The 12,148-nt window shown below is 42.5% G+C and overlaps 1 protein-coding gene across 1 annotated transcript in view; it reads left to right on the top strand.

Annotated features, from left to right (window-relative positions):
* The window catches only part of ANTXR2 (ANTXR cell adhesion molecule 2), a 114,512-nt gene that overhangs the window by 59,567 nt on the left and 42,797 nt on the right, over nt 1-12,148 (top strand). The window contains exons 13-16 of the mRNA XM_086463933.1: nt 5,096-5,137; nt 6,127-6,222; nt 8,504-8,671; nt 9,927-10,007. Coding sequence (XP_086320059.1) covers nt 5,096-5,137; nt 6,127-6,222; nt 8,504-8,671; nt 9,927-10,007 — 387 coding nt within the window. The remainder of the gene's footprint in view (nt 1-5,095; nt 5,138-6,126; nt 6,223-8,503; nt 8,672-9,926; nt 10,008-12,148) is intronic.

Below are 12,148 nucleotides of genomic sequence, written 5' to 3'. Positions count from 1 at the left end.
ATGGACTGTGCTCTTAGCAGTGCTTTCTGAGGCCCACACACACATGAACCAGCACCAGCATGCTGCTGTGCTGCTCATTGGCTTTCTACTGAATGAGCACATGCGTTACATTTCTGTGAAGTCTTTGATAAAAGCCTTTTCTCTATTATTTGAAAGTTGTTGGCCATAATGTTAAGCAGATGTTATCCTGAAATCAAGGACCATTTTAAAAGTAGTATCACTAAAATTGGTATTTGTAGTCCATTAAGGGCTCTCAAGTTGGAAATCCCTTATCGCCTTAATAATCCCTTGCACACATTGCATCTCTCTTCATCTGAGTGCACTCTTTATCCTTCTAGCAGCAGTCAGCAATGTTTCACTAACTCTCCTTCCATCTCCTTGCGCGTTGGGGTTTTTAAATTGGTGAAGTTCATTATTGATGTACTTTAATGGCAGCGCTGAGGACTTGGGAAGTGGAGAATGCTTCCTGGTTGTTACTGTATTCCTTGTCTTGTCTCGGGCTTGTGGAACCTGGGGCAGCAGAGGAACCAGCCTTCTCACCTGACCATGCTGAAGCCCATGTAATTGAAAGCTTGGGGGTAGTCTGTCAGGCACCAGGCTATCCATGGGCAAGAGGTCCTCAGCCCCCATCTGCATCCTTGTGGTCTGGGGTTTCTGAGGCACAAACTATGAGCTCTTCTCTAATAAAAAGATTTTCTGTCTCATTCTCCATGGTCCCATCAGAAGTCTAGGGAGGGTGTCTGTTAGTCCTTTTACTTCATTTTCTATCGCAACCCTTCCTGTGGAAAAGGAAGATTCAAGATCAAGAAGAAAGCTTCCTGTTTTCTTATTTTAAAGTAATTGGCTAACCTTGACTCACAGACCATCTTTGCACTTCTTAGTTTCTACACTCCCTGTCTGTAGGAAGCGGTACAGGAAGGCATTTCACGTAGGTCTGTCATCTGGGGCAGGGTGAGAGGGAGTTGGAGGACATGAAGAAAATAACATTGCAGCAGACTTGTGCTGGTAGAAAAGCAAACATTTTGTGTTTCAAAGTCTAGTTAGTTTAAAAATACACATGTAAAATATAATTTAAATCCTTAAGCGAAGCCAGGTAACTTTTTTTTCAGTGTCTCCTGTCAGCTACCGACAGACATACTTTGGAGTCAGTTGTTTCACTACTCGTTCATAGCTGTTGAGAGGGATCATCATATCTGTTCTCAAGAGAGAACTTTTCTGAAAGCAGCTGCTTTTCTTTTGCCCTCTTCCTGACTTCTTGAGTTTTTCTTTTTTTTCAAGACGAACCAACTTCCTTATAAGTTGGCTGATATCAGGAAACCTAATGTTCCTTTAGTTTGTCAGAGCTCTCAGAACGAGTTACCTCACGAAAACGCTGGTTTTTGTCGCTAGCTGAATATGACTGTCAGAACATAATCCATGCGTCTCCATGCATGGGAAGTGCAGACAATCACGTCGTATTCGGTTGCACGTGCAGTTTTAATCACTTGCCAAGTGGATGGGTTTTTTTTTCAGCATCAGGTTTACATGTGTACAACCTAGTGAAAAAGCTGAAATACTGTTCACATTGGTCAGTATTCAGAAGTCAGTGGTCAGTTCCCATGGTATAGCAACACTGCATGTACTGTGCATTTTCCTTCTGTTACAGTAAGGAGTTATTGCAGCATCTCCGTCCCTTGAGAGCAGGAATTCTCTTTCCAGTGATGACTCTGTAATGACAATGTAGTTTTGGGCTTCAGTGCCAGTGTCCTTGACAAGAGAGGCAGCATTTTAGGGCCAGGCAGGACCTCCTCTTCCCTTCCTCTGAGTCTGCTGCCTGGAGAGGGGAGCATCTGGTTTCATGGGATGAAGAGCAGGAGCAAGGAAGAAAGCAGCAGCCCTCAAACCTTGTAAGCATTGCATGCTTCAGGATCAAAAAGAAGAGAGAGTGGCGAGAGGTGCTGCGGAGAGAACAGAATGACGTCCAGAGCCGCGTGAGTGCATCATCCCTCCCACCTGCAGGCCAAGGGGTGAGCTTCATTCGGGTGCTCTGGCACTCCTCTTCATCCTTGCTTGGACTCCGTCTTGACAGCGCTCCTTGCTGTGAGGTCCGTGTACACTTACAAGTTGGGGTAGGGGGACTCCTTCCCCCTCCCCCCCCCCTTTTTTTTTTTTCTTAAAGGCAGTTCACTGTTGACAGTTCTTTCACTCTTCCCTCAATATCAGAACATATGATCGCTTCAAGCTGGCTTCAGGCTCTGGTGCTGACATTTCCTAATGCCCACATCATGCGAACATTTGAAAAGTGTTAATGAGCAGATCAAGGGGACTGTTGCCTGAAGCAACTAACTTTTTTTCTTTCTTTTTTTTTTTTTTTTAAGAAATCGGCTCTCCTCCAACTCAAGTCTTCATTCTTTGCAGCTAAATAAATGAGATGCAGCTTTGCCTAGTGATGATAACAATAAAGCAAAACAAACGAAACGAAAACAAAATTAGGAAGTAGTCCATCTCTGCATTGGGTTAATAAGACAGCAGCATTATTCAGTCTTCTGTATTTAAACAGTCTGAATCAAGTTCAGAAAAAGTTAATTTTCAATACTATGGTCTTCAGTATGTGCGGTTTCGTGCTACATGTGCATTGTTTTCTGCCAAAGCTGCATGGGTTCCTCAGATTTTTCTTTTTTAAAAACAGCTTTCTACTGATTTCACTTGAAATATCACACAAGACTGAAAATAGTCTTTGTGTGTGCGCGTGTGCGAGAGAGAGTGTGAGTAGCCTGTGGAAACATAAGGATGCAGGCATTTACATTCCACTTCTGTCAGCAGGGGTGAGTGTCTGCTACTCAAGGCAGATTATTTTCTCACACCAGTGTCACATTAAAAACAAGTTTCATTTTCTGAAGCTATTAGAAATAGCAGCTAATTAATGTATTGGTTAGCTTCAAATCGAGTTTACCCTGTAACTTCAGGGAGTTTAGCAGCTGGCATAGGATTAGATTCTTTGCTCAGGGAGTCAAACAAAATCTCTCATTGACTTCTGACTTTTGAAGCCCAGTGAGGTCCAACAGAGTTCTTCTTGATTCAGCGGGGTAGAAATTTTGATTCTGTAAATACCAACAGGCATAGGGCCCCAGTGAACTTCAGCATGCATCACAAAGAAGTTTAGTATGCCAAGTTGTCTTTGCTTGGGAGAGATTGCAAGACTCAAGAATTGTGGAACTATAGAAAGTGGAGTGGTATTGCCATTTAATATGTGTTGATATAAAGCCACAACCTAGATGGGCCTTTCACCCCTGTACAGCTTGCAGTCCTGGCAGCGAAATACATCTTTTTGAGATGATCGTTAGAGACAGGAAAAAGGGAAATAAGAATGGGAATTCAGTAAGATAAGGTGACCCTTAATATATTGAAAGTACTCTTTTACTGTTTCCAGTCTTTTAATTGCTTTCAGTGAGAATTAAGTATCTTCATGCTTTGGAAAATGTTGCTCAGCATCCAATTATCTCTCAGAGTCTGTCCCGTGATCCCTCTGCGGTGGTGTTTCTTGTAAAGTTAGGGCGGTAATTCCAATCTGGCTCTCGGGAATGTCTCACTAATTACATAATTGATTTCTGTTAAGTATTCTGAAAATTCCTGATGGGTGGGAAGAAACAGTATTCAGAAATATTTAAAGAAAAGTAATTTTTGGCATGTTTTTGCAACATCATAGCAGCAAAGGGACGTCTGATTAAAATCATAGTAGGCTCTCCAATCCACTCAAAGGACTCTGAGCTTGCCTGATGAATAATTCAGTACCTTAAACCTGAAGCACTGTGTAAAAACGTTTCCCAGGCTGCCATAACTTATTTCTCGTACTTGATACAATTCCTGTGTCCAGCGCTAAAAGTCCATAGCTTGTTTTGGCAGTAACTAGTAACTGTCTTGTGGCACTGTGACTCGGAATGTAAATCAAGAAGGAAAACTCTTGGATTATTGGTCAAGAAAAGTATATTTCTTTTACGTATGATGCTGTACATCTGTGCACTGACATTACTGATAGGCAGCGGCAGAGTAAATGAAACTACTATAATTAATAGCACAGAGTGAAGCCATATTTCGATTAAGGTACTTAATCCTGTATTAAAAGACTTGAGTGTTTGTCATCACGGACAGTTTTGGTTATGTTTGTATAATACTAAGGCATAGCAGAAACAAACTCCTTTATATGCATGGGGTATTTTTAGCCATTTCTATAGAATATTCGAGCACAAAAAAATGACTTGATATAGCTGAAGTACTTCTTTTTAGCTTACAAACCTGCTTTTCTTGTGGAAGAACGGCTGTGCAGTTAGTTTTCATCTTCATCAGTTAAGAGGGTCACCACCTTCCTCTTCCCCTCCCTGTACTGTTTGGAGGATCCCTGTCAGTACTGGGGAACTCCCTGAGATCTACAATACGTATGTGAGAAAGGGAATAGGAAGAAATTGTAGGTAGAGGTTTAAATGTAAGTGTAAGTGAATTATCCTAAGAGTAGGCCTTATCTAGAAACAGTTTAAGAAGCCTTGTGAACCTAACTCCCACTTGCAGGTGCCCCACACTGAACAGTCAAGGAGCTACATACCTAAATTATTAAGTATGAAAATCTGAAATGTGAGATCTGCGGAAACGATCTGGACGTCTAGAGGTGAAGCCTGAGCTACCAGAAGGCATTTCACACTTGTCATTGGGCCAGAAATTATCCAGCCGCACGGCACAAGGAAGCAGGCATCTTGGTGCAGGATTATGCAAGACCTCACATAGACCTTGGGATGCTTTTCCTCCCAGGCTTGCTAATTAACTCCATAGGGTTTCATCACTGGCTATTACTTAGAATGACTGAGTCTTATCCGGTCAGGAAGCAAAGTGGCAGACGCGTCTGCCCAAAGAGTGTCTGCCAGTCAATTGATGTTATTTTCTATTAGGCGGATGGTGTTAATTTCCAGAAGGCCTTGGTAATCGATACCCAAGGGACTGGGCAGCGGCGATTGCCAGTTTGCAAGCAGATGTGGGAGACTCAGATGGAAACAGTTCACTCTTAAAATTTTATGTTGGCTTTTGAATGCTGCAATTCCTTATGCTTTTATATGTTTGGCTCTTTCAGGTCATCAAAGATCCCCCTCCACCTCCACCAGCCCCAAAAGAGGTATGGTATGATGGTGGTCCGCTCATTGTGCTGGTTACGCAATACCACTCCTGTGCTTTCCTGTGTTCTGCGAAGCCAGCTCTTTGTCCTAGCTACTGAAGAAGAAAGAACTGAACTGTGGGAAGCCTTAAGCTGAGAGCAGGGATGGCCAAAGTCCAAATCTCTGTTCTGTCTCACTCCTCGCAGTGTGGCATGAATTAAGCCCAAATCCACAGAAGTATTTAGGGGCTTTATCCCAAGATAGTTGAACATTATTTTTCCCATTCTGCAGCAAAAGCAGAAAGACCGAGTAGCTCTTGTATGACCTAAACAGCATTTTCCCACAGCGTTGGCATTCCAGACACTGAATAACCCTTATAAGGGAATTTCTCTCCCTCTTACAGGCAATAATGCACTAGAAGATCTTCTGGTGCCTTCAGTATTTTTGCCCCTTGGTCTTGATTTAGCCAATTGCTTTGGCGTACTCAAGTGTACTCTGACAGTTAAGTCCATGGTAAGGCACGCTTCATTGAGCTGAGGCAGCCAAGAGCAAGTTGGACAAAGGTTGGCTTAGGAAACTGTGATCGGCTCTGTGGCCTTTATCTGCAGATCTGCTGAACACTGTCTGCTGAATCCAAATGAGTAGGGCTGGTGATCTGGCTCTTTGAAGACATTATCTTTTCTGTAGAAGAAGCCACTGCAAATCCTTTTCTTTGTGTGTGTTTTGCTCATTTTTATTAATGGAAAGGAAAAGGATGAGGCAAACAAATGACTGTCAGTAGGGTCCCCACTTGGACTTCTAACAGTCGCCACCAATGCTCTTCCCATGCAAAACATTACAGATATTTCCACACAGGAACAGATTTTGCAAATGCTTGGGGAACCTAAATATCTGATCTTTCACATCTAACACGGGAAAACAATCTCTGTGAAATAAACTAAAAAGACATTTAGTGGGGGGAAAAAGAAAAGTACTTTTTAAAGTAGAGGTTATTTGAATTTATTTACAGGAAGAAGAACAAGAGCCCTTGCCTACCAAGAAGTGGCCCACAGTAGACGCTTCCTACTATGGTGGACGAGGAGTTGGAGGAATCAAAAGGATGGAGGTTTGTATGATATGAAGATGCCAATTCACTAAAACACAAGCTCTCTGAGGCTGCATATGGTGGAAACAAAGACTTGTAAAGTGTACAGAAAATACAAGGGCATAATGCTTGCTTCCTTCCCAGTGACATAAGCCTTGTAAAATTTTTTTTACCCTATCTAACAATTTTGACCTTGCCTATGAAAGAACAGCTTTCAGTAGTTCCATTTGACTGGAACTTTAAATAGCTGCCTGAAGACATGCTCTTTCCATCAAGCTAATGAGAAAGAGAGAGTGAGAGCCTTTTCTGAATGTTTTGGAAGAAATTGCAGTGAAACATAAGTCCTCCAACTGTGGGCCAGCCAAATGCGCTGACAATGGTGACGCTAAGGAGAGGCTTGATCCCAAAGGAACTCTCAGTGACAACAGTGCCTGTCTTTGAAGAGACATGATAGCATCATGTTAATTAAAACAGAATGAAAAATGTGCATCCTTATGGGCATGTCCTTATGTCAGATTTTATAGAGTCAAGTCAGCCTTTATGGAATGTGCAAAGCAGTTTTCTGCAGTTTTTAACCTCCATCTAGGAGACTCTCCCTGTCTGAAATACCCACCTAGGCCATATTGATGGGTCTTGATGAAACTTTAAAGGTATTGGCCTAAGAATCAGCTTTGCTTGGGTTCTTTTTAAATACAGCAGAAGAACATGCAAGTTTAAAGCCGTGTTGCTTATATGGGTTTCCTTCAGCAGTTCAGAATTGCTAATTTAGAAGAGTTTCAGATTTTAGAAAAAGAAAACATTTTGTGCAGTGCTGTTCAGAGGCAAATCACTAAACAGTTCCCAATGTAAAGAATTACAAATTTTAACAGGCGCCATGATGAGCCTCCAGGAGAGGTTCCAGGGATTAAATCATTACTGTTTGTAGATGCGATCTTGCGCAATGAAACAAAACAGAAGACCAACAGATCTACCTCACGAACACAAGTAACATCAGTACCGTGAAGAAAGGCGTATATACAAAAATACTCCTGTCCTATGCCATAGTTCTCCTGGCACATTATAGAGTGTCCCTAGCAAGACCTGGAGCAGCCTTCTGCCTCCCTTCGGGCAGCAGAAGGAAGAGCAGGGGCATGCCTTTTTCCTGGTGAGCAGAACGATTTTGTGCCCTTTTGCCATGGGAGAGTCGTTGCCTCTCACTGGTTTTCTGCCTACTTCTCCAGCGCTTCAATCGGCAGGTAGCAAGACAGAACTGACGTACACCTACCAAACAGCGTGCAGTGATGCTCTCAGTCCTTTGCCTCAGGGTGGAAGGTCAGCCTCTGAGTTTTCTTACTTGGATTCTTCTCTTTTCATGCCTGGCATCTCCAGTCAGGTGTCCCTGAAAAAAGCAAGTATGTTGGTGGAGTCCTGCAGTTCCAGTTAGCTGGTTTCCAGTAACAGTTTCATGACACATCAGTGCGTCACATTTACACAAGATGTAACATTAGAATTTAATTTCCTGGATTTAGGTGTATCGAGTCCTCCTTACAGGCCAGACTGTAGCAGATGGCATGATTTACAAAGTCTTACACTGAAAATAATCCAGGCAGGCCAGTGTTACCAAGAACTGTCCAAACTGGAAATACGTGCTTGTCTCACCAACAGCAATAATCCAGGTTTCCTTTCTCTTTGAACCCTTTGTATGTATTTTATATACTTGTAGCACTGATAAAATACACATTGCTACATGTTTTACATTTACTTACTGTGCAGGTTAGACCGCTTCATCTACGTTTTCTCCAGTATGTATCTTCTTACTTGAAAACCTGAGCAGTTTCAAAGAGCTTCTGCTAAAACTTGCTCCAGTATTGCCTTCTATCTAAATTGGGGTTCTCAAAAAACACGCTGCTTGGATGAGGAAGTCGGGGGTGACAAAAATCTAGGCTTTCTTTGGTGCTAGATTAAGGTCTGGTATTTTAGGAAAAATTGGAACTGGAAATGATGTTTTTACATCATTAATTAGAAAAGACTTCCCAGATTTCCTGTTTCCTACAAACCTGTGTGATGTGTGGTAGAATTTTCTTTCAGTATTTCTCTTGACTTTCTGCTACTGAGAGACTCATATTTACAAATGTATTGGTTAATAACTAAGAATGCTTGTCGTAAAAAATGAAGAGGGAACATTTTCCTCAGTACCTCCCCTCTTGGTATTCAGAACTTCTTCCAAATTTAAACTTCTTCAGCTACTTCTGTTATTTGTTACACTTTCCTTGTCCTTTGCATACAGAGCATCTACGTCTGAACTCTGGCTTTATTTACTTAGGTTCGCTGGGGTGATAAAGGATCCACTGAAGAAGGGGCTAGATTAGAAAAAGCAAAAAATGCAGTGGTGAAACTTCCAGAAGAACCAGAAGAACCTTTCCATCCTAAACCACCTAAACCAAAGCCTACCTCACCAGCCATTCAGGAGAAGTGGTATACGCCAATTAAGGTAATCTTTTCAGTCTTTGGTACAATATAATTTTGTACTCAAGGCTGGATTTTGTCTGCCTTTCGAGTCTTAAGCACGCTGAACTGTACATTATTTTTCAAGCATTCCCATTGAAGTGTAATGTACTACTCTCAAAGCAAACACCTACTCTGGATGAAGAGCAGGAGCAGTTTTTAGCTCTGAAGGCAGTACTTCATCATTACTGCCACATTCTGCTATCCTTCCCCCAAAAAGAGACATATCTTATGGTAACTACCAAAATCTACAGGGGCTTTTTAAGCATTTGGTCTATCTCAATGGATATCTAATTAAGCCTAAAACTACACAGTTTGTGGCTGTGACACTGAGTTTTAAACATACATCCTCATTACCAACCAAGAAAAGCAAATACTTACATAAAACAATGTAATGCAAATAGTCTGACAGACAAGTGAAACATAATAAACAGCAGAAAATAAAGACATTTTCCTCTGTAGATGCCATGAGTCACTTGCAAACCAGAACAAGCTCGTCTTAAAAACTGAAGAAAGATCCATAAATACCTTGCTTTAAATGTGTAAGAACAGAGAACACACTGGTTTAGCTGGGAGTACAGACACACCTATTCTGTCTTCACTACTCCTTCTAAGTCCTTTCTGACCACCAGGAAGTCCTGGAGACGTGTTGTCCACACATGTGCAAACTCTGCAACCCATCTGTGTGGAGCGGGATGCTTCTGACAAGCGTCGGAACTGCGAAGCATGTTCTGCACAGGCAGCCTGAGTGCTCACAGGGAACCTGCTGCATTCACGTACCGTGCAGCACCAGTCAGCTGCACACCATGTGCCAAGCATGTCTTTGGCTTCCTAAGAACGATGAACTGCCTGTATACGTGCTGTAAAAACACATACATTTATGTGGGAGAAATCCCAGATGGACACGTGGCAATTCAGACCAAAATACTGGCAAATGAACATATTACTTCTGTGTTGCCCAGAAGTAAACGTGGGTTAGGTCCCAGCTGCCTGGCTGCCAGTGGAGGCGAGAGTGCAGTACCTAGCATTCACTGGTGGGCAAGAGCAGCCCCACAGCTGTGTGGTGTGGGTGACCCAGCCTGTACAGTTTATACTTTGCTTACCCAGCTCTGAGGAACTGGTGCTCAGTTCTGCCAATGCATTTCTCCATGGATCTCCTTGGGCAGTAACTTGGCAGGTGTGGCGTGCAGTCCGTTGACTCAGGTTACTGTACTGAACGTCCCGTTGCTCTGTTGCCACAGGGTCGACTAGATGCACTGTGGGCGCTGCTACGAAGACAGTATGACAGAGTCTCTCTGATGCGACCACAGCAAGGAGATGAGGTTTGTGTGTGGCGCGTGTATCCGCTATGGTTGGCAAAAGAGGGGCATGTTACAGCTAGGCTTTAGCAGCTGCTGGTAATTCCATGACCGTAACTAAAGAAAGCACTGCAGCCAAAAGGATGGCGCAACAAAAAAAATAACACGTTGGGGAAACAAAGTGCATTGGAAGATGCATCACAGCAGCAGCCCAGAAGTGTTGCAGAAACACAGATCTCCTGAAAGCAGAGTGAAGGATTCTGTATTTTATTTGTGTTCAGCTGGAAAACAAAAACACAGTGCTTCATTTGGTGTAAACTCTGTAACAAATACCCAAATTTTCTTATAACCGGCTATTTGTAAGAGTAGAGTCTGGCAATCAGAATACCAAAACCACATCAAATATAAGTGACCACCAATAACTTTCATGCAAACTGCTTCATGTGGCTTTGCACTTCCATGCCAAAGGGAACTTTCACAGGGAAAAAAAAAGGTGAGCAAACTCGTTTCTCAGATGGCCCTTTCTCCTAGTACACTCTTGACCCATTAAAAAGTGGCCTCCCCTACAAAGAGTGCTATGACTGGCAAGTAGAGTTATTAGTTGAACCTTTTATAGCAACGCTAGACTGTGTATTTCTGATTGTTATTCCTGAAGAAAGTATTACTTTAAATCTTAGCATTTATCTCAGGAACTGATTTATCATCAAGGTATTTCAAATCTACCAGGGCCATTCAGCTTCCCGTTTGTGGCACATCAGAAGCGGCATAGGAGCAAATGATTTCCACTAAATAAGACGGCAACTTTCTTTCAACCACCTGGCCCCAGATGGGCGTGACAGATCAGATTCTCTCGTACCACAAAGCAGTAGTGTGCAAGAACACTAATTTTGCAACGTATACCATAAACATGACATAAAAGAATTACAGGGGTTAAAGCGGTTAAAGGGAGGGAGTTACCTTTGAGAGAAGGAGAGGTAATTGGTATTTAGATTGTTCTCCTGGGATGAAGTTTGGTGCTGTTCTAAAGGAAGAAAAGGTGAGATTTAATTAAGACAAGTGTGGAAGAAGCAGAATGACAAAGGGCAATGCTGGAAGTAGGGAGCATAGTCAAATACTAGTGTTATCATTCTAGTTCTTAGGTTGGCAAGTTATTTTTACTGTTTGCATGAGTGATGCACATTACATGTAGCAGAATTAACAATAACGGATTTATGTACAAAATATAGAGTACAATACAGTTTAACACGTAAATTCAATGTAAATAGGAACGTAGACAAAATGGTGCCCGAACAGGCTAAAAACCTGTCAGTCAGGCCCTGTTTTGAGGTTTTCTGACCATAAAGACAGACAGTTACTGTAAAAATTGCCTGTCAGGGAAGGCTTTGCTGAGCTATTGTGAAATCGGGCATCTGCCTTCTCTTGATAGGAAGACACTGACCAACATCTTGGTTTATGAAAAACAGAGAAGTAGCTCGCTCATCTTCAGTATCCCCACTGAAAAAAGGAGTAGAATTTGTACTGATGAATAAAATCTAAACCAGTGGTTGTTAAGGTGTGACCTATGATGCTGTAGGAGTGCACTTTCTGTCTGGCACGGTATTTCATATCTTGGGGAAAAAAAATGAAGTGTTGTTCATAACTTGCTAGGTAGAGATCCCCTGCTGTACCCCCGACGGGCTTAAGTCTGTAAGATGAACAGTCACACGTACCTACAGCGAGACGCGCGTACACATACTTACTTCAGAAGCACTGTTACGGTAAACAGCAGCCACATAGTTGTTTTGTTTTGTCTTCTTTTCTGTTATTGTTTGAGAACTTGGCAGTTCCCATTTGTAGAAGAATTCACTGCTGAATTCAAGTCCTTCATCAAGTAATTGAAATTTAGGCATGAAGTATCAAAGCAGAGCGAGCTTTTTCTTCCTTCTCTCTCTCCTCTCCCACCTCTGCCATGTTGCCAAGTAATGCCAAGGGTGGCCCAGTTTGAGGGCTGCTCGCAGTTGAGCCAAGAAGCTTTGATTGTGGATGGAAGTCCTCTGAGTCATAAATTTTTCAGCCAGCAATCCGTGAGGTTAGGGAAGCTTGTACAGGTGTGAGCTAGCAGGTTGTCGCCGACATCTGTTTAGAGTGGAGGCACAGGTCCTTGGCAGCCTGCAGCGAGGCTGCAG

This window comes from Leptosomus discolor, chromosome 4 (genome assembly GCF_034619465.1).
Source record: "Leptosomus discolor isolate bLepDis1 chromosome 4, bLepDis1.hap2, whole genome shotgun sequence".
NCBI classification, from domain to species: domain Eukaryota; kingdom Metazoa; phylum Chordata; class Aves; order Leptosomiformes; family Leptosomidae; genus Leptosomus; species Leptosomus discolor.
The sequence above is the reverse complement of the archived record's forward strand: the minus strand, read 5'-3'. Positions and strand labels throughout refer to the sequence as shown.